The sequence below is a fragment of the Micrasema longulum genome, unplaced genomic scaffold, assembly GCF_059751315.1.
Source record: "Micrasema longulum isolate JH-2025_06_02 unplaced genomic scaffold, ASM5975131v1 h1tg001641l, whole genome shotgun sequence".
Classification (NCBI taxonomy): Eukaryota; Metazoa; Arthropoda; class Insecta; order Trichoptera; family Brachycentridae; genus Micrasema; species Micrasema longulum.
Window position 1 is genome coordinate 50,222 of NW_028278820.1, and position 23,701 is coordinate 73,922.

At 33.4% G+C, this 23,701-nt stretch overlaps 1 protein-coding gene across 1 annotated transcript in view; it reads left to right on the forward strand.

Moving 5' to 3' along the window:
* LOC148274486 (uncharacterized) overlaps positions 1 to 23,701 on the forward strand; it is an 83,647-nt gene that overhangs the window by 29,549 nt on the left and 30,397 nt on the right. The window contains exons 3-7 of the mRNA XM_088237038.1: positions 1,197 to 4,257; positions 7,921 to 8,274; positions 13,442 to 13,679; positions 15,565 to 15,652; positions 22,348 to 22,540. Coding sequence (XP_088093164.1) covers positions 1,197 to 4,257; positions 7,921 to 8,274; positions 13,442 to 13,679; positions 15,565 to 15,652; positions 22,348 to 22,540 — 3,934 coding nt within the window. The remainder of the gene's footprint in view (positions 1 to 1,196; positions 4,258 to 7,920; positions 8,275 to 13,441; positions 13,680 to 15,564; positions 15,653 to 22,347; positions 22,541 to 23,701) is intronic.

Genomic DNA, 23,701 nt, shown 5'->3' on the forward strand with positions numbered 1-23,701 from the left:
GATTACGAAGATATACTACCGACCGCCCACCTTCAAGTTTTGGGTAGGTACATCGATATGAAACAAGGGGAAGCGTACGTCACGGTACACATATCTACGCACCGAAATGACATAGCTTCAGTATGACGTCAGAGTTGAGGAAATGTGTGTGTAAAGTGTCTACTAAAACCAGCCAATAACAGGTCATAAGCCCTGTAAATGCCTAGACTTCCATATTCCCTTCTAAAAACATTTTCGAACTCTGTTGCAACCAATTCAGATCTAGTCTTGTAAATTTTAAATGTCAATGTATATTAACAAATTACAACAGAGATGAAGAACATTAAATGGCTAGTTTAAGTTGCCACTTTACACACTGTGTAACATTCAACATTCTGCCCATATTCGAACATCTATATTCTTTCAATGCTTTCATATGTTGATGTTTGTGAAGTTAAAGATTGACAGGTCATAAGCCCTGTAGATGCCTAGACTTCCATATAACTTTCTCTAAAATGTTTTTTATCTCTGTTGTAATATGTTAATATTCATAGCTCCCCAGAGAGTTAAAAAATAAATAAAAATTTAATTTAATTTTGTCTACAAAAATTTGGACAAACTCAAAATATTGTTGATCAATGTATATGTTCCATATCAAATAGAACTTAATATTCTGTTCATATTATATTTTATAACATTATGTACCTAGATGCTTTAAACCTTTGACTGCATTTCATTAGCTTATTAAAAAAAAAATTTTTTTTTAAATATTCCAAAACCAACTTAACTTCTGAATACATTTCTATATTTTATTACTTTATATTGTATTTTTAAAATTTATGTTGTTTATACACTCATCTTTTTATTTTTATACCAACTATACTTCTTTACACTGTTCCTATCTTTTATTTATTTACATTGTTTTAAAATAAAAAAATATGTTGTTTATATACTAATATCTTATATAACTTTCATATATATATAAAAAAGCTCATCTTCTTTCTTTTATACAAAATTTACTTCTAAACACTGTTCTATCTTTTGTTGCTTTATATTGTTTTTTTTTATATTGTTGCTTTAAAATTAACTTTCATGTATGTAAAAGCTTTATGGGCATAAAAAAAAATAATTAAAAAAAAAATCCCTAAGGAGGAAATACAGCCTGTTTGCAAACATTTGGACATACTCAAAACTAGATTCAAAAAATTTCTTTTCAGGGGCAATTACAACATGGACGAATTACAAAAATACGCGATTCCAGAAGCTGGTATCGATCCCGAGATCCCTCATTTCACCAACGACATCTACCCTTGTCCGCTCACCAACGGATGTGTAAATAAGGTATCATCGCCCTCACCCTTCAGCGACGCCCCCTTTATATACAAACCGATAGCCAAGACATACAAACCTTTCTGCAAAGACCTCTCCAGCATACTCCCCCCTTTAGAGAGACCTCTCATCCTGTCTCCCCTCCACACAGACGAGTTTCAAACCGAGCGACACACTTGCAATCCGCAGATTCAAAAGCCCATAGCCAAACTCGCGACGTGCGTCCCGAAGCCTTTCAACGGCGACATATTTCTAGATCTCAATGCGATAGAAAAGTCGGCCAAAACGACTGAAGAAGAAAAACAGGAAAGATCAGTAATAAATGAGGCTAAATGCGAACTTGTCAAAAAACAAGAACAAAATGTAAAAAAAGATGTAGTGATCAAACAACAAGGAGATGATGTAAAAAAAGAGTCTAATGATGTAAAAACCTGCAAGATAGAAAGTACAACAGATAAAAAAATCAATTGCGAGTCTAAGAAAGAATGCACTCTTAAAGAAAAGAAAATCAATCTCGAGGTCATGTCCACTTACGAAGAAACAATCGAAGATGTCGAGATCAAAAGCTTCAAGAGGATCATTGAGGATTTCGAAAGAGCTTCGACTCCATCTCCGAGTATGTACAAAATGTCTTGCAGGATACGAAATCCTTCCGTCACTCCGGTCACGGAAGTTATCGAGAATGTCGCCGTGGACAGGTTCGAACTTGTTGAAACTGACGAGCTCGTCACAGTCAAGAGATGTGAAACCCCTAAAGAGAAGATCGAACCACCCAAAAGGGCAAGTCCCATCGTAATATCAAAAGAAGTCCGAGAGCTATCCCGAGAAGACGTTTCATTAGAAGAAGCAAAAGTCAAAACAATCAACGCAGCCAGTATTCTAACTCAAGAAGCCAAGCAGAGAAATTATAAAATTCCATGTGTATCCGCAAATATCCCCAACCAGTCTCAAACGGACGTTTTGCTTAAGACTTTCTTCATTCATCTGACCGACGTGATGGTGATCTTAACCCAAATGATCACTAACAACCAGTGCTGCCATTGTTCGTATCTTCACTCTCAACAGCAACAGGCGCAGAAGGAAGTAGTCTGCGGAGAGACTTGCCAACAACTGGCTGGCCTCATGAAGATGTTCACAGAAACTATGAATAAAACGCAGGTTACGCAAGAGACCACGGCCAAGACACAATGCAAAAGTAAAGATATCCATGTCCAAACCACAGTGGAAAAACCTCCGGATCAACCTGTGTCTGTTAAAACTGAAGCCGCAGACACTAGTAGAGTGATGAAGGAAGTGTTTCACAGTGAATTTGGAGTTGACGTTACTGTCAATGGAAAGGACCCTCTTGAATGGTTGGCCGAATTGGACAAGCAAAATTCAAGTCAGATTTTGCTGGCAAATAAGGTTGAGGTTACTGAAGCTTCAGTTAAGAAGGGAGAAATCAAAAAGGTAGCGGTCCGTGAAGAAATAAAAACAGAAGTTGAAAAGCAACAGGAAGAAATTAAAGTTGAAGAGGTTAAAACAACCCAATTAGAAGAGGTGAAACGGTCTCAAGTGGAAGAAACTGTATCACAGTCTGAGTCAGTTTCGCAACAGTGCGCTGAAGTTATAGATCAAGTTATTAGTGAAGCTGTGGTTTCCGAAAAACTTGCAACAATTAAAGAAACGGACGTGGATTTAAATGTAGTTGAATGTGAAAAAACCTGCACTGAAACCATCGCGAAGATTGAAGAACCAAAGGTGGTTGAAGGCACCGTTACAAATAAATCTTACGAAGTCGTTTGTAAGCTCAGTCAAGAAAGTACCGATGTTGTAGAGTCTTTTAGTCTCAATGAAAGCAGCGAAGAAACTTGCGAAATGATCATAGAGGAAGACAGTTTTTCATGCGAAGAAATCTCCCAGCCGCCTGAAAAAGAAAAGAAACGCAAGAAAATGATGAAAGTGGTGGGGAATCCACAGACACCAAACACAGATGAATATCTCTTCAAACTCGACATCAAACTAGAAGGCAAACACCAGACTGACGAAGAAAACATCCACGAAGACTTTTCGATCGTCAGAAAACCGGGGTCCATCGAAGTCAAAACCATCACAGACAATTCGGAAACAAAGCCAGCGGACAACAACGAGATAATCGGCGACCCGATCTCCAAAAAAAGAGAAAGCCTCAAGCTCGATCTGCAAAAAGAAGAAATTTGTTTTGTGGATCCGTCGCAATCCGTCGCCGTGAAGAGGGCGGCGGGGGAAAAGTCTCAAAACCTGTTTGTACTCGTCTGTCAACCCAGCCCCTTAGACCCGAATCCTCCCGATCACCCAACCGTAACACTCCAATCTACTTCGGTCAAAAAAGAATCATCGGCAATGAGCAAAAGTGAGTCTTCCGCAATGGAATGCAGCAAAAGCGAACACGCAGCTTCGGCTGAAGTGACAGTTCAGAACGCCGTCAGCGCGAAAGATTCAATCGTCGAAAGCGCTGATGGCGAAACCGCTTTGGCTGACGTAGAATCCACCCAAACCTTTAGGCTGCCTACTAACGAACCCCCAGAAAGTAGTTGTGTATCATTAGCTCTCCCTAAATCTGCTTCCGCTACAGAGCCAAGTGATATTGGCAGTACAATCACCTCTGCCAGCAACTCGCAGAACTGCTTTTTAAGTACTGAGAATGAAAGCCAAACTACGTTGCTTCAAAGGAAGGTAATGCTTATAAAGCTACATATTATTAACACTAACAAGCACTCAAACAAAGCTTGCCTCTCATTGCTCGAGTCCCGAATGATATTGTGTGGATCTAACTCTGGAAGTGATTTTTGGTTTATGTGTTTTGAATATCATCCTATCATCCTGTCACAACTTTATCATTCACGCATCTCGAGAGATAGTGCACGAAAGCGACGCAATTATCCAAATATCTTTTATTATTTAGTTAGTCCTCAGCATACTCACAATACATCTTGGGATTAAAAAAAACATGTTTTTCGCGAATTTGCTCGTAACGCGCGTCATCCCGTATCATTTTTGCAGCATTTCGTGTGTGATCTAGAGGAAGGCATTTCGTTTTTTTTAAAATAAAAATAGCAATAACACAACAGAGATGAAGAACATTTGAGAGAAGGTAATATGGATGTCTAGGCATCTACAGGGCGTATGACCTGTCAATGGCTGGTTTAAGTGGCCACTTTACACACTGTGTAACATTCACCATTCTGCCTTTATTTGAACATCCATATTCCTTCATATGTTGATGTTTGTGAAGTTAAAGAGCTGAAACCTTTATTTATGCGGGTGAGATTCATCCAATTGAATTATTTCACCTACATACTAGGCAACGCCTGAAAATGTTATTTTTTCAATTTCTATACCTCTTCATGGACCAGGTAATTTATCAACAAAATTTTGATGTTCTGTAAATGTGGATGTTCAAACATGGGCAGAATGGTGAATGTTACACAGTGTGTAAAGAGGCCACTTAAACCAGCCAATGACAGGTCATAAGCCCTGTAAATGCCTAGACTTCCATATTCCCTTCTCAGAAAAATTTTTCCCTCTCTGTTGAAATAAATTAAAATATTAATTTTAATTGTAATACTCGTATTTCAATAAAAAAGTAAAAGTACTTAGAAAAATTAACGTGTTTTTAATTGTTTTATTTTATTTTGTACGCTAAATAATGAAATTTATTTTTATTTATTTATTTAACTTTTTGTACATAATGATTATTTGTACATTGGAGGGCTTATTGCCAAATGGCAATTTCTTCCAACCAACCAATAAAATAAAAGTTTTATTTTTATAATTCAAGTTACAGGACATATTCAATAGAAAAAAAAGATTAAAAATTTAAAGATATATAAAAATAGAAATAAACGTATTTGTTTATAAATTACCTTAAATCGAAACTATTACTCAATGGGAAAAAGGAAAAAAGAGGAAAGAGGAAAGAGGAAAAAGGAAAGGAGGAGAGATTAAGGAAGAGAAAGGAGATGTTTCTTCAGACGTGATTTAAACAGAGATAATGTAGTAACATCTTTGATGGTGGATGGGAGATGATTCCACAGTCGAGCCGCATGGACACTATATGAGTTAGAGAAGAAAGAGGAATTGTGTATGGGTATTAAGAGAGTGCCTTGAGAATGAGAACGAAGAGGTAAACCATGAACTGATAAGCGTTGAAATTTTTCACACAGGTATATAGGAGCGTTAGGACTATGAAGTACATTGAACAGAAGTGAGAGGGAGTGATAGTCTCTCCGCTGTCTAATTTTGAGCCATTTCAGTTGCCTACGATAATCAGAAATGTGGTCATATTTCCTAAGACCAAAAATGTACCTTATGCATGTATTCTGAAGGCGTTCAAGTTTATCGAGTTGCTCACAGCTTAAATCACCTTTGATGTGGATGTCACTACAAGCTGAATCTTAAACGCTCATTCATTGGTGCTTTGACCCTGCAAACAAATCATTCCAAATAGCTCCACTTAACTAAAGCATCATCACGAACCTCTGATCCTTCTGTCATCTCCACATTCTTTAAAGCACTTCATTCCTCAAACTCTAATTTAAAATTTTTTACTCTTTAAGACATTTATTCCACACTCATTTCATTTGAAAGATCATTTTATTCCTCAAGATTATCTAGGAAGGTTAGAAACTAAATATTTAAATTTTTCAAGACTTTTAAAAAAAATTTTATTATATAAATAAAACACGAGTTCACTTTAATCCACAAATTTGGAATATCCAGTGACCGGTTTCATCGCTTTCGCGACATCTTCGAGACTGGTATCTTTATTAAAAAGTTAAATGTATTTATACAGAACAGAGGTAAGGATACATAATTCAAAGTTATTTGTAAGTAAATTAAATAAAGTTATTTTTATCTTAAGGATCATTATCAACAAATTTTCTATGGGTTAACTAATGAATTGATATAATGCTATTTTAATGAGTTTAAGTATTTTATTTTATGTGGTACACACTCACGAAGGATGAGACGAGAAATAAGCTGGCTAGTTTTATCGTTATCAGTTCTGCACTGTCAACTATTCCTGTCACAATTTTGTGAAGCTGTAGTTGGTCCGCACACACTGCGGTATTGTAGAGAAGTGATTCCATGGTAGGCGGAGGCAGCGAGAGTTAAAGACAGAGAGAGGTTAAAGACATAAAATGCTGTGTACTTTTTTGTACGGAGGAATAACTGGCTAGTTTCATCGTTATTTGAGAAGGGGCTAGGCGCTGGGCGCACCTTTATAGATATTTCTTTTGAAGGATGATTTTAACGGAGGTGTTGATTTATAAGAAAGAACAGATATTTTCCCATAAATATAGTTTCCATGATACAAAACATTATTATCGAAAGTCAAACATAATGGTAAGCTGTGCATAATAGCTTATTTGGACGATTCGCTCTTGAGATATGCTGGATTTAATAATAAAAAGTCATGTTCTGGATTCGTTTTGTAGCCGACCTCTGTCTCGATTTCACGAGGACTTTTTCATTCATTTTTTATTTTTTATTTATTTATTTAACTTTTTGTACATACTGTTATTTGTACATTGGCGGGCTTATTGCCAAATGGCAATTTCTTCCAACCAACCAATAAAATAAAAGTTTTATTTTTATAATTCAAGTTACAGAACATATTCAATAGAGAAAAAAAAGATTAAAAAGTTAAAAATATATAAAAATAGAAATAAACGTATTTGTTTATAATTTACCTTAAATCAAAACTATTACTCAATGGGGAAAAGGAAAAAAGCGGAAAGAGGAAAAAGGAAAGGAGGAGAGATTAAGGAAGAGAAAGGAGATGTTTCTTCAGACGTGATTTAAACAGAGATAATGTAGTAACATCTCTGATGGTGGATGGGAGATGATTCCGCAGCCGAGCCGCATGGACACTATATGAGTTAGAGAAGAAAGAGGAATTGTGTATGGGTATTAAGAGAGTGCCTTGAGAATGAGAACGAAGAGGTAAACCATGAACTGATAAGCGTTGAAATTTTTCACATAGGTATATAGGAGCGTTAGGACTATGAATCACATTGAACAGAAGTGAGAGTGAGTGATAGTCTCTCCGCTGTCTAATTTTGAGCCATTTCAGTTGCCTACGATAATCAGAAATGTGGTCATATTTCCTAACACCAAAAATGTACCTTATGCATGTATTCTGAAGGCGTTCAAGTTTATCGAGTCGCTCACAGCTTAAATCAGTCATGGAAACATCAGCGTAATCTAGAATGGGTAGTAGTGATGCTTGTACCAGGGTGCATTTAGTACTAATGGGTAAGAATTTTTGCAACCTTCTAAGTGAGTGTAGACTGAAAAATATTTTGCGGCTTAATTCATTAGTATGAGCTCGCCAGCAGAGATGTTCATCCATTAGTACTCCTAGATTTTTTGCGGATTTCCTGTACTGAATATTGGTACCATTGACAATAAGAGGATTAAGTGAAGGTATGTGTAGCTTACTAAGCAATCTTTGGCTACCTGCAAACATAATTTGTGTTTTAGACGGGTTTATTAGTAAACCATACTCTTTTGTCCATGGCAAGTCCATGTCCATCATTTCATTCATTTCACTTCACTTCACAATTTAATTAAATATTATGTCAACAGGAAGCCCAGCAGAATAGTTTCTCGAACGGCTTGTTGAAAATGGCGGAATCCAACGCGGTTGAGAAGACGACATTCGACGCGAAAAAATCGCTCGACTCCTGCAAATCCGTTCAGTGTTTCAGGAAAATGTCTGCCGAATCCATAGAGCAGACGGTGAAAAACGCGGAGGTTTCTAGACGGCAGTCCGAGTGCCCGAAGACAACGCTGGACGACACTCCCGAGACGCGGAAGATTTTCGAAGACTTCAAATCTCAGTTGAGCGGTATTCAAGAGTCGAAGATGCAGACCGAAGCCGCCACTAAAGAGTGTTTGACAGAAGAAAGTTTGAACGAGAAAGTGGAAGAATTAAAAAAGGTAAATTAGTAAAGAAGCGATGTATCATTTATTTATTTCGTTGCATTTCATAGTGCGTAGGGTATTTATCAGTGGCGAGCGGTGTGTTTTTAAATTGGTAAGCTACGAAAATTCTGATAAAATGTCCATAGCGGTAGTATGGCATATAAAAAACAAGTCTATTTTATATTTGATAAATAATTCCTAACAAATGGCTCCAGCGGCTAATAGTTTCAGTAAAAATATTTTCTAATGTAGCACAAACATTTGATTTAAGAAATACAATTTAAAAAAACATAATTGCAAAAAAAATAGGAAACCCCTAAGGACTCGAACCCCCGGCTTTGTCGTTAGAAAGCAGTGAGCCATCCGCGCAGCTATTTCGTGTTTTGGGCCAATCGCCGAAAAAGTCATTAATAAAACTCATTAATTCATTAGCATGCATCTTTGGTTAAGTCCGACTATTATAACTTGTCTTGAAATAAATCACTATTTCTTAATAAATGGGATAAAAACTAAATAATTTAAAAGTATTCCTTACCGAGTACGATAGTTCACCAAACAAAACATAAATTACGTTTTAAGAATCATTGTTTCATCGACTTTTATATCACATTATTATTTACAAAACGACATAAGTTATACATTTTATAATTCTTCATGTATATTTATTCTTAACACTATACACTAGGAACGTTTTTATCATAACTTTAACTAAATTTTAAAAGTTTAAATGGATACTGAAGAATAACCTACAATATTCAACTGTCATCGTATGCACAAAAATGAATTACAATTAAAAAACAATAAGCGAATCTTTGTTTTTTAAAACCGACTAAAGGATTTATACTATATTATGGATTAAAATATCAATTCGTTTCGATTAAAATATCAAAATATTTATTTATTTTAAAGTAAATTTACTTTCAAACCACCGAAACATAAGTATGATCAATTACTTACTTATTATTGTAACTTTCGTGTTAAGACATAAAAAATATATTCGGTTTCTCTTTCTCACACATAACGAGTGCGTATATTGTCACCTTGTTAGAACGTGTAAGTCAAATTGATGTATTTTAAAGAATACTAGCTCTTATGAAAAAGTATTCAAAGACTAAATTGCGTTAATGAAAGCTGCAAGATTTTACTGTAATCGCAAGTGTAATTTTTCGAACAAGATTCTAAAATTTTAGGTTAAAGACGTGTTTAAATTTGTATTTTTAAATCAGCAGAGTAATTTCGTGTAATCCAGTAGTAATAATTTTGGCCAATAGAGGCGCAACTGGTCGCTGTATGGAATAAAGGAATATGATATAAATTTACTTACCCAAGAAAAGTAATATATTTTTTCGGTGATGTGTTTTTTCCTTATAATACTGTAACATAAAACATTACTTTCGATGTCAAAAAAATATGGTAAGCTGCATGTAATCAATTATAAAGAGCATTCGCCCCTGGTTATACATGACACCTCGCCGTGTGTATAGTTGAATTGTTGATAGGGGTGGCTCTGCAGCTGCTGTTGACCGGCTATCTCGTAATAATAAGTTATTATATAACCCTGAAGATGGCAACGTGAGTTGCCGAAACTAGTCGGTTGTGACAATAAAAAAGTGGTTCATAGAACAAAGTAATTTTATTTATTCTTTTAAAATATAACAATGAACTACAAAGTAAGTGCTACAAACATCCAAAATACAATCTAACATGTTTTTTTAATTATTTGAAAATTTATTTATTAACCCTTACGGATTATTACATTCATTTTACAAAAATGATATAAACAGTTTTTATTCATACTCTGTTTAAAATAATATTTTTTACATCTTTTCAAAAGTTTGTCTGAGTCTTTCTGTTTAGTTTTGTCTGGTGGTTATTGTATAATTTCAGTACCTGGCTTATTAGTCTCGAGTTTCCTTGTCTCGTTTAACTCTTAAAAGACTGTGGTAAATAATCCCTTTGCGCGCGGTGATGTAACATCGTGTTACCACTAGTAAAAGACGGAATAATTTAAAGTTCAAAAGTTGAAAAAAAAAAATATGGAGACATACTGTTTAATAATCCCTTTTCCATTATTTGTGCCAATAAACATAAAATTTAGCCCTGTTATAGTAAAATAAATTAATAATCATAAATACGCCGCTCAGATTACGCGCGTGCGTTTCCCATCACTGTTATCAACCGGCTGAAATCTGAATCTATTTTACACTTTACTTACTTTTGTTTTTGTCTCTTTCACACTAACACCTGCCATATAACAGCGTTTCTGTCTTCCTTGTGATGAGTTCTATCTTCGTGCTCTTTCTTATACATGTGTGTTGCTGAATTAGCGGACACTCTTTTTTCGCGTGGCGAGGATAAATATTTTTTTGTATTAACATCCAGCATAGTTGTACAAAATTCACTTTTCAAATCCGGTGTGAAAATGTCCATTTGAAAATTACAAAAAATACGAATTCATAATTTTAAAAAATAAGAGAGATATATCAAGTCTTTTTTTTATTTATTTATTTACAATTTTAAAAAACCCGTTAGGGTTACATTAGAAATTTAATATTGTCTAGTCATTTTATGTCTCGTCTAGTCTAGTTAGTTCAGTCATCATGTACTTTTTCAGATTGATTTTAAATTTGTCTCCATTAAAAGTTTTCAAGTAGTAAGGTAGGTCGTTGTAGTGTTTAAGTCCATTATGTAGTATTTTTGACTGTCCTGTGTTTGTCTTTGCTTTTTCAATATGATAGTGTTTTTGTTGTCTGGTGTTATATTTATGTATGTCAGCATTTTTGACTAATATTATGTCGTCGTCTTGTATGTTTTCCAGTGTTATTTTGTGCACAATTTTTAAGGTCTTAATTTTAGTCAAGTAGTTTATGTCAAACTGGTGTGTTTTTTTGTACAGTTCAGTCGTAGAGGTCAGGTAGGGTAGGTTGTATGTTAGTTTAAGAATTTTATTTTGTTGTCTTTGTATTCTTGTTATGTCTGTCTTGTTACCAGTTCCCCAGAAGGCGATCATGTAACTCAATTTACTTTTGACATAGGCTTCGTACATCATAATTTTTTCCTTTCTTGATATAAAATCTTTAATTTTGTAGAAGAGGCTATGTGTCCTATGTCGACTAGTGTGACATCACAGCCACACAAGAGTTAAGAAAGTAGTGTATGATATTTTTCTGATATTCTCATATTATGTCCATGTTGACTACATTTTTTTACAGGTTTTAGTTCTTCGTCTACAATTACATTAAAGGCTATTATGGATAAATTTTAGTGATTCTAGTTGAAAGAGTTCAGTTATATTTAATTGCTTAGTTTGTTTAAAAAGTTCTCTAGTAATAGTATTTAATACGCATCTTATAAATATTGAAAAACGTGTATTTAATAAATATAGTTTAAATTCGTGTACAAAATAAATAATAACCTCTTGATATAAATAATGATTTTTTTATTTATTTATTTATTTAAATCTTAAAGTAGGGCACACATATCATACATATTGTTATGTGTGTTCTAATAATAACATTGAAAATATATTTAATTTATAAATTGTTTATCACATATGTCTTGACCATTATTTTAAATTTTGATATGTTTTTTTCTTCATAAATATTTTTTTCCATTTCGTAATACTTTTTAATTGCTTTAAATAAAATTGAATTTTGTGACTTTGCCTTTTTCCTAAATGGAAGTCTAATTTTGTTTTTTTCTCTAGTATTGTGATCGTGTTCACGCTGGTTCCGATCAATTTTTTTCCAAAATTCTGTTTTTTTTAGAGTTTATAATTTTATGAACAAATATCATTGTATTGTAAAATATTCTTTGTTTATATGTTAATAATTTCATTTCATTTACCATCGACTTTACCCTCGTATATCTGTTTTTTTTCAAAATGATTCTAAAGGCTTTATTTTGTAATACAGTTAGTTTATCTATGTTTTCTTTGTTTGATAAAAATAAAATGCTACTACAGTAGTTAACGTGTGGTTCAATAATTGCTTTGTAAATAGTTTTGCAGGGGTCCTTATCAATAAATCTTCTTTTCATAATAAATACTAACTCACCAGTTCGTCGGTACTAAATTAAATTCTCACACTTTTTGAAAAATACATCCAATTTCATTTGCTTTGATTGTTGCTTCTTTTCTTGCAGAAACAAAGCGTAAACTACACATATTTTAATATTCTTTTAACTTTGATAATAATAAAATAAAAAATATGGTCAGACCTTTTTATTTTTCCTAAAAACAAAACAAAAACTAGCTCTGAAACAATTTCACGCACACAATAGGCTGCTCGTGTACACGGTAATATAATAAAACAACGTGTAAAAGTGTGTCTGCCATTAGAATCGCGGCGCCTACTGTCGTCTGGTGTCGGCCGAACCAACCGGCGTAATTATAAATTGACGCAAAACGACATTTACGTTTACCTGTATTAGTATTTGAAAGAAAAATATTAAGGAAGATATTTAATGCTGTCAATCGAAATGGAGTGTAGAGGAGACGGTTTAATCATGAATGAAGCACTGTATGGCGAACCCAACATTGCACAATTCATCAAAATAAGAAGCTTACAATGGCTGGGCCATGTGCACAGAATGAATGATAACCGTACCCCTAAAAAGATTCTTCATATCACTCCGGAAGGCAGACAAAGCAGAGGCAGACCAAAATTAAGATGGCTGGATAATGTGGAAAGTGACATTAGAGCGATTGGCCAGACGAACTGGAGAAGAGCCGCAGGGTGCAGAGAGGAATGGAAATAGATTCTGGGGGATGCCAGGACCCACAATGGGCTGTAGTGCCACTGATGATGATGATCTGAAATGTGAAACTTCCGCAAAAACGGCCATTGCATTCACCATGCCCCTAATACGTCATTTTGGTTCTGAGTCCGCGAACATTTTGAGGCAGGTCAATGACAATGGCAGAAGGCTGATAGAGTTAAATCTCTCAAAATAATCTTTTTTAATTTTTTTATATCAAATTTCCCTAGACAATGAACTATGTCATTGTATTAACATTGTTATAATATATTTATTGATACATTTTGGAGAAACGTGGCCATATAATCAAATTGTCTTATTTTTACCGCGTGTAAGAAACAATTTTTAATATCCTTTTTTAGCACTAAATTTCCTCATTGCAATTATCATAAATGCTTCAATTGCTTTTTACTGTTCAAAATAGGTTTTAGAGAATGGCGATGAACCAATTATTGATCAACCGGCCGCTTTGGTCATGACCAAAGCTTCCAAGAGTTTTGCTTCTGTTCAGCCGAGTAGAGTTACTAATGGACTACAGAATGGAACCGACACACTTCAGAATGGAGCCAGCACATTTCAGAATGGAACGAACGGACTACAGAATGGAGCCAACGGATTTCAAAACTGTACGAATGGTCATGGAATAGAAGAAAACGAGGATGGTATGAATAAATATAAATATTTTTAAAATAATAATTATTACACAAGATCAGTATCTTACTATGTATTATGATAAGTTATAATGTATTCTCTTTAATTTTTTAACCACAAATTAGTAAATGATATATTCTCCTTAATTTTTTAACCACCAATTAGTCAATTATCTATTCTCCTTTATTTTTTATCCACATATGACTAAATGATATATTCTCCTTCAATTTTTAGCCACCAATTAGTAAATGATATATTCATCTTCATTAATTTACCACAAATTAGTCAATGAAATATTCTCCTTCATTTTTTAACAACAAATTAGTCAATTATATATTCTCCTTTATTTTTTAACCACAACTGAGTAAATGATATATATTTCTTCATTAATTTACCACAAATTAGTAAATCAAATATTCTCCTTCATTTTTTAACAGCAAATTAGTCAATTATATATTCTCCTTTATTTTTTAACCACAAATGAGTAAATGATATATTCTCCTTAATTTTTTAGCCATTAATTAGTAAATGATATATTCTCCTTCATTAATTTACCACAAATTAGTAAATGAAATATTCTCCTACATTTTTTAACAACCAATTAGTCAATTATATATTCTCCTTTATTTTTTAACCACAAATGAGTAAATGATATATTCTCCTTAATTTTTTAGCCATTAATGAGTAAATGATATATTCTCCTTCATTAAATTACCACAAATTAGTAAATGAAATATTCTCCTTCATTTTTTAACAACCAATTAGTCAATTATATATTCTCCTTTATTTTTTAACCACAAATGAGTAAATGATATATTCTCCTTAATTTTTTAGCCATTAATGAGTAAATGATATATTCTCCTTCATTTTTTAACAACCAATTAGTCAATTATATATTCTCCTTTATTTTTTAACCACAAATGAGTAAATGATATATTCTCCTTAATTTTTTAGCCATTAATGAGTAAATGATATATTCTCCTTCATTAATTTACCACAAATTATTAAATGAAATATTCTCCTTCATTTTTTAACAACCAATTAGTCAATTATATATTTTCCTTTATTTTTTAACCACAAATGAGTAAATGATATATTCTCCTTAATTTTTTATCAATAATTTAGTAAATGATATACTCTCCTTCATTATTAAACAACAAATTAGTCAATAGTTAATTCTCCTTCATTATTTTACAACCAATTAGTAAATGATATATTCTCCTTCATTTTTTAACCACCAATTAGTAAATGATATATTTTCCTTCATTTTTTATCCACACATGAGTAAATGATATATTCTCCTTCATTTTTTAGCCACCAATTAGTAAATTATATATTCTCCTTCATTATTTTACCACAAATTAGTAAATGAAATATTCTCCTTAATTTTTTAACAACAAATTAGTCAATTATATATGACAAATTAGGCCATTTTACACACTGGAACATTCACCATTCTGCCCGTATTTGAACGTCTATATTCCTTCAATTCATACATCTGTTGATGTTGAATCCAGTCCTTGTTAATAAAAATTTGGAAGAACTCAAAATATTGCTAATAAAAAAAAAGAACGACAAGATTCGTGAGAATGATCTAAACGAATTTGAATGGCCAGGAACAAATAAACATAAATCGTGACGTGTTAGGGGCGTGGCCAATGGAATAACCTTTTTTGCGGGAAGTCAAAATTACAAATTCGGAAATATTTTTTACGGTACTAATAATTAGCAATTTTAAAAAAATTTTACTCGAGAGTAATTTACAGACTTTTATTACTTTAAAAAGTAACAAAAAAAGTGTTATTTCCCCATTCCGGGACGTCAAATACGCCATTTCCCTTTTACTTTTTTAACATAAAATATTATGCATTTGACAATGATTATTTTCCAATGCAGATTTGGGCAAGCCAGGACTGACCGATGAAGAAATAGCTGAAATTATTTCTGGCGAATCCGAGGTACTAAAAGATCAACACGTCATTGGGTAAGTTTAAATTTTTCATTCACATTTATTTTTACATTTATCATCATCAGTCGGGCCGCAGCCCGTTGTGGCCCTCCAGAACCTGTCTCCATTTTTCTCTGCACCATGCCAGTTCTTCGGACCAGTTGCTCTCATCATGAGAGCTCCCATGTCACTTTCCAGATCACCCAGCCGTCTGCCTCCAGTAGCTCAATAACAAATAACTATCGACGTACTTAAAAACATGCTGAGCATTTGAGCGATACAATGAACAATAATCAACGTGCTTAAGTTATTGCAGTCATAAGTCAACGCGTGTTTAATCTCTAAGTTCGCTCCCGTCAAATTGTTTTTTGTTTTCCTCGTAAATGATACAGTTCGCTGGCGAAAAATCGGCGTTTACTATAAAAAAATAATACAATATATTGCATTTGCAAAATAGTAAAGAGTATCTAATACAAAAAAAGGGATAAATCAATAACAATTACTATGGCGACAGCTTTTCTTGACATTTGACCCGCCAACCGCCGGCTAAATGCAATAAATAGCATGATAAATAATAAATAAATGAATAAAAATAGGAGTTTTTTAATATTTTCCATATTTAACAACAACAATAACAACAAACCATCACGCCGTTTCCCCGTAGGGGTAGGCAGAGAGGATAGAACGCCATAACACTCTATCTGGCATACAGACCTCGCTTCCTCTACATTCATACATCTTCTTATGCACGCACGCCGATTATTCCTACTTTTGACATGTCCATCTTCAAGTATTTGATGGACTCGATCGTGCCATGTCTTTCTCGGTCTTCCTCGTTTTCTGCATCCATCAACATTTGCATCGTAAATCCTTTTAGTCGTTCTTTCGCTGTCCATTCGCTCTACATGTCCAAACCGACGCAGCACCCCTTTCTTAATTCTGTCAATAATGCATGTCTCAGCCTTACACACTTCACGGATCTCGACATTTGTGCACCTATCATACATCGTTTTACCACACATTCGCCTGAGGGATCGCATTTCGACAGCATTCAACCTACTTTCATCATTATTTTTCCAATTCCATACTTCGCTCCCATACATTAGAGTTGGAACTAGAACTCCGTTGTGAACTGCTAGTTTAGCCTTCTGCGATAAACATTTGTTTGCCAAAGTAGATTTTAGTGCACCGTTCACCCTGTTCCCGGCACTCACCCTCCTTTCAATATCTTTCTCGCCCTTTCCGTCCCTAGTAAACATACTTCCCAGGTACACAAGTTCTTCTACCTGATTCAGAATATCTCCGTTCACGCTGATCTCACATTTAGTTATATTTTCATCCCTTTCAAAAACCATCACTTTGGATTTATCAACATTCATAAGCAAATCGCTTTTCTTGCATACAGAGTAGACTTTTGTTACCAAGAATTGAAGGTCTCCTTTGCTGCTAGCAAGAAGCACGGCATCATCAGCACACAGAAGACAGTTAACAGTTATACCATTCATTTTTGCTCCCATTCTTAAATCTTTCAGTTCTTTCATACAGTACACCATATTTACACTGGTGAAATTCAAATATGTGATTGCGCAGCAGGATTACACGTCGCAAAACGTAAATATTTTGACATTAAATATTAGGTGTTCACTGATGTTGCATTGTGATCGTGAATACGATAAATAGCCGTAGTGAGAAATTGTTATCGCATCGCTTATTAGCACGTCGATAGTTATTTGCAATTGAGCTACAGAGAGGCGTCCGCAGTATATGGCCCAGACATATTCATCTATACCTTAGTCGTTAACATAAATTGTGTTTGTTCTTTTCCAAATTTAAAAATGAGCACCGGAAGTAAAACAAAAAGGTAAAGATTATACGTCATTCGAAAGAAAATTATCTGTTGTATAAGATAATGTGTTTGCTTTTATGTTACACATATTATTTTATTTGAATACAAGCCGTCAAAACTGAATGTCAATTGAGTGAAAGTGAGCATTTTTCCGCAAAAAGGTGCTGACGATATTTGTGCAGTGTATGCTGAAGTTGATGAGAATTATTTACTAATTTGTTGTAAAATAATAAAGGAGAATACATTATTGACTGATTTGTTGTAAAATAATGAACGAGAATACAGTATTGACTAACTTATTGCAAATTAATGATGGAGAATACATTATTGACTAATTTATTGCAAATTAATAAAGGATAATACATTATTGATTAATTTGTTGCATATTAATGATGGAGAATACATTATTGACTAATTTATTTCAAATTAATAAAGGATAATACATTATTGATTAATTTGTTGCAAATTAATGATGGAGAATACATTATTGACTAATTTATTGCAAATTAATAAAGGATAATACATTATTGATTAATTTGTTGCATATTAATGATGGAGAATACATTATTGACTAATTTATTTCAAATTAATAAAGGATAATACATTATTGATTAATTTGTTGCAAATTAATGATGGAGAATACATTATTGACTAATTTATTGTAAATTAAAATGATGGAGAATACATTATTGACTAATTTATTGCAAATTAATGATGGAGAATACATTATGGACTAATTTATTGCAAATTAATAAAGGATAATACATTATTGATTAATTAGTTGCAAATTAATGATGGAGAATACATTATTGACTAATTTATTGCAAATTAATAAAGGATAATACATTATTGATTAATTTGTTGCAAATTAATGATGGAGAATACATTATTGACTAATTTATTGTAAATTAAAATGATGGAGAATACATTATTGACTAATTTATTGCAAATTAATGATGGAGAATACATTATGGACTAATGGATTGCAAATTAATAAAGGATAATACATTATTGATTAATTTATTACAAATTTATGAAGGCGAATACATTTTTTGACCAATTTGTTGCAAATTAATGAAAAAGAATACATTATTGACTAATTTATTGCAAATTAATGAAGGAGAATACATTATTGACTAATTTGTTGCAAATTAATAAACAAGAATACATTATTGACTAGTTTATTGCAAATCAATGAAGGCAAATACATTATTGACCAATTTATTGCAAATTAATGAAGGCGAATACACTATTGACTAATTGTTTGTATTTTTTGTTGTTGTTGTTACCTCTTGTTCTATTAATTTGAAAAAAAACTAACGCAACTTATGTTAACGCCCAATATAATAATTATTGTATATTTTTATTGTGTGAAATAAGTTTTTGCTTGCAAACATTTGGGCATACTCGAAATATTGTTATTCATCCATTTTCACATTTTCATTAGTTCATAAAAAATACCCATGGACCAAAAAAAAATATATATTTCTAAATTGAATTAAAAAAAAAAAATTCTTACTTGCAAAATGAGTTTTTCTGGGTTATTACGCCATTTGTTCGCACTCTTAGCCAATTCTTTTTTATTTGGAACTAAATCAAATAACGACTCAAAACTGTATTGTAGGATGAACGGCCTACTATTGAGCTACTTGGAAAAAAATACGATCGTAGACTTAATAATTAATAATTTGGTTAAACTTAGGACATCCAACCTAAAATTTCTTTAAAATCCAAGTAACTTTGTAACGACTGAATGTCGCGGAGCATACACGGGGGTTAAATCGATAGGCATTGAGGTCCCTCATCGCTCTGCCACCGATGATCCGCCCTCCCAGTTACAGGCTGTATATATTATTTCTAAAGAGAAATGACCAAAAAATAGTTTTCACAGTAGTAATAATATTACGAGTACAATACATAAGTTGTATTTTTATGTATTTTTTTTAGTTAGTGTATACAATAATGCATTATAAGAATAGGCATATTTATATTATATATTTTTGATTATTATTTTTTCTTTCGTTCTTCATACTTCATAAGTATTTTGAAAAAACAACGCATTATCCATAAATAAAAACTCGATTACGGGAATAATCTAATTCGGTTATTCGAACTCTTAATATTGATAATAATCGTTTGCGATTAAGCACACCCCAACAGATTTTGGCAGATTTTTGTCTGGCAGACCGGTCGTGGACATTTTTACAACGCGTCTGAAAAGCTAACACATTTTGTATGCGTTTGCAGGATAAAGGCGGTAAAATTATCGGGTCGTATGGTTTTGCGTGGCATGTGTGAAAACGGCCATACGGTTAGTATGTCGGTTTCATGTTTCATGTTCTGGAGCCTTATGCTGGAAAGATGCGACATTTTGTCACCTACTCGACAATAGTCGATTGGGCATCTCAATTGCTTTGTCATAATGCTATTCTTGAAAATCCTCCGATAATTTTAATACAAAGACGAAAGAGAAAGTGGCAACGCTAACAAATCCGTATTTATCTATGGCCTATGGCTCTCCTGCCACACGTGAACTTTTATAAATATTGTTGATAAATCCATCTGGTCCATGGAGAAGTATAGAAATTGAAAAAATAACATTTTCAGGCGTTGCCTAGTCTAGTATGTGGGTGAAATAATTCAATTAGACGAATTTCACCCGCATAAATAAAGGTTTCAGCTCTTTAACTTCACAAACACCAACAGATGAAAGAATTGAAGGAATAAAGATGTTCAAATATGAGCAGACTGGTGAATGTTACACAGTGTGTAAAGTGGCCACTTAAACCAGCCAATGACAGGTCATAAGCCCTGTAGATGCCTAGACTTCCATATTACCTTCTCTTAAATGTTCTTCATCTCTGTTGTAATATGTTAATGTTAACAGCTCCCCAAGGAGTTGAATCCAGTCCTTATCTACAAAAATTTGGACAAACTCAAAATATTGTTGAGAAATATTTCATATGAATTTAATGGATTTAAACACATTGTATAATATACGAGTTTATCTCAAATACGACGAGCGATAAAATAATTTTAAAATTATGTTTCTAGTGAAACTACATTTGATAATGGATTTAAAATAAGTACAGTTGTATTTGTTGCACATTTGTTGATACGCCATCAATATAATGTTGATCAGTGTTGTAAATTTTAAGCTAAATACAACAAAAATACACACTCGTCATTCAAACATAAATGCCGAGCTTTTTACAAGACGCAAGTTTGACAGATGAAGTTAAGATGTCGCATTCGCTTGTCAATGTCGAGTGCTTTGGGGCACTCGACATAAAGTCGATTGGTTTTCAATCGACTGCATTCGTATGGGTGGTTCAAGAACGCTGTCACTCGTCGGATTACGGAAGTCGCATACGATTCTAAAGACGAATGAGTCCAGCATAAGGCTCCTTGTCCAGCGCTTTGAGAGCGATGCGGATAATTTTATTACAGTTCGTAGTGACTTCAAAAACTTATAAAGCACTGTCGTCTCCCATCTTCCGGAATAGCATAATACACATATGAAGAGTCGGCTCACCATAGATTGGATCCGGTAAAACTAGTAAGCGCGAACTTTTTTGTCCATAGGTGAATTCATAAAAATTAAATCTCACAATAACTTCAATAATCACAGAAATGATTTTGTTCTAACCTTACGTAATCTCATCATCTTCTTCATACCTCGATTCACGCCCAATGGTGCATAGGTCACTGCGTCGGTACACTAATTGCAGCGTATATCGTTCAGGTGTCAGACCAGAAGGCATGAATTATCGAAGTGAAAAACCAATTAAGTACATTGAAATTTATTGCGAAACGTTTTTGAGACGGGAATATGAAGGTCAGGCTTATGACATTCTTTATTTGATGAGATGTGGATGTTTAAACAAAGGCAGAATTTTGTATGTTACGCAGTCAAGGACAGGTCATAATTCCTGTAAATGCCTAGACTTTCATGTTCCCTTTTCAAAAATGTTTTCACCCCCCATTGCAATAAATTTCAATATTAATAACTCCCTAGGGAGTGAAATGCAGCTTGGTCTACAAACATTTGGACATAAATATTAATTGGTAAATAAATTTTACATTGATTTTGAAAGCGAAATATAAGAACGTTATTTATGATTTGGGTAATTCTTAAGAACAAAATTTATGATTTGGGGAAATTGTAGAAACTAAATTTTTAATTTGGGTAAATCTTAAGAACAAAATTAATGATTTGGGGAAATTGTAGGTACTAAATTTATAGTTTGGGTAAATCTTAAGAACAAAATTTATGATTTGGGGAAATTGTAGGTACTAAATTTATAGTTTGGGTAAATCTTAAGAACAAAATTTATGATTTGGGGAAATTGTAGGAACTAAATTTATAATTTGGCTAAATCTTAAGAACAAAATTTATGATTTGGGTAAATTTTACGAACGTTATTTATGATTCGGGTAAGTCATAAAAACGAAAGCTATGAATTGGACAAATCATAAGACCGAAATTTATGATTTAGGTAAATCGTACAAGTAAAAGGTATCTAGAGTGTTTCAAAATTCCTAGACTGCGCTTCAAACGTGACGATCAGGTATGCAATTGGTGTCTGAATTTAGTGCCATATGCACCACGAGGTGCGGATAAAGAATCGACAGTAAAAAACATTTTTTTTTTTTTTAAATATAAAAAATTTTAAAGACTTTTTTTTTTCATGTCAATTTTAACGAAATCGACGCAAATTAAAAAAAACGACTCAAAAAAACATCGAACGTAACGGAAAATGTGAAAATGGATGAAAAAAAATGTAAAAATGCTGAAATTAAAAACGAACGATGAATCGAAAAGTCTGCAAAAAGTTTTGGCGGCGCACATGAGCCGCCCGGCTGAAAATGACGAAAATTCCAGCATCAACTTCACCAAGATGATGCCCGTGGCGGCTTTTCTGAAAGACTCCGAGGTCTTCAAGGCCCTGAACTCCGAGTCCATCAAGAGCCGCGCGGAGCTGCTGGAGGAGCAGAGAAAGTACACCAAATTTCTGCAAAAGCCAAACAGGCCGATTCCATTTTGCAAGAGGATGGCGGAGATTACAGAATTCAAGGTATTTACAAAATTTATTACATCATTTCATCCGTGAAAATCGCAAGCTATTATGCTTAGAAAGCTCGGTGCTCTGGTGAATCAGATATAAAAGAGTTTGAACTTATGACGTCCCGGGTGGTGTCATTTCAAAGTTTCGGCGGGGATTTTAAAAATTACGAAACTTAAAATCATAGCGATGATAATATACGATACCCCCCGGGGGGTTTTGATCTGTTTTATCACCTCCTTTATATATTAGAGTGATTCTTGCTATTTTTAACTCATCTGAATATGTACCTTTTTTTACATGCAGATTAATCAATTTTGTTGATATTGGACCAAGCTGTCTTTGATAATTTTTACTAGCGATGGTTCAATTTTATTATAACCCAAGAGAAGCATTTTTTTCTAATTATCTACGATTTTTCTGATTTCTCCTATTGTTGCGGGTCTAAGAAAATAGCAAGCATTTATTTGGTATTTTTGTGTTTCTGCCATATTTAAAAATGGGCCATTTATTTTGTTTGCAAGTTTTTTTCCTATATTTGCATAAAATTCATTTAATATTTCTGTTATTTCCACCGGATTATTTGTTACTTTATCATCCATTTATTTTATACTTTATGATACTCGTAGTATTTTGGTGTCTGATTCGATATTTTTAATGGTTTTCCATAATTTATTACTGTTTCCTTCTGCGCATGCCATTTGCTGTTGATAATATTGTTTTTTAGAATTTCTTATTTCATTCCTCAGCTCATTTAGAATATTTTAAAGTTGTATTTGTAGATGTTGATTGCCTCTTTCTTTTACCATTTTTTGTAAACTTGAGAGTTGTTGTATCACACAGAACCACAGAAAAATATCTATTCATAGAATATATTACTTACATTATATTATATGTAGGTACAAATATAGTATTTTTTATAGCTTACCTGTAAATAAAATCACCATTCGCCACTGCTGGATGAGGGTTTCTTCCAAACGTCTCCATTCCTTCCTATCACCTGCTTTCATCATCCATGTTTTACCGCCAATAGAGGCGATCAATGTCATCTACCCATCTTTTCCGTGGCCTTCCAACACTTCTTTTGTATGCCCATGGTCTCCACTTTATTATTCTGGGTGTCCACCTGCCATCACTTTGCCTCGCCAAGTGTCCTGCCCACTGCCATTTCAA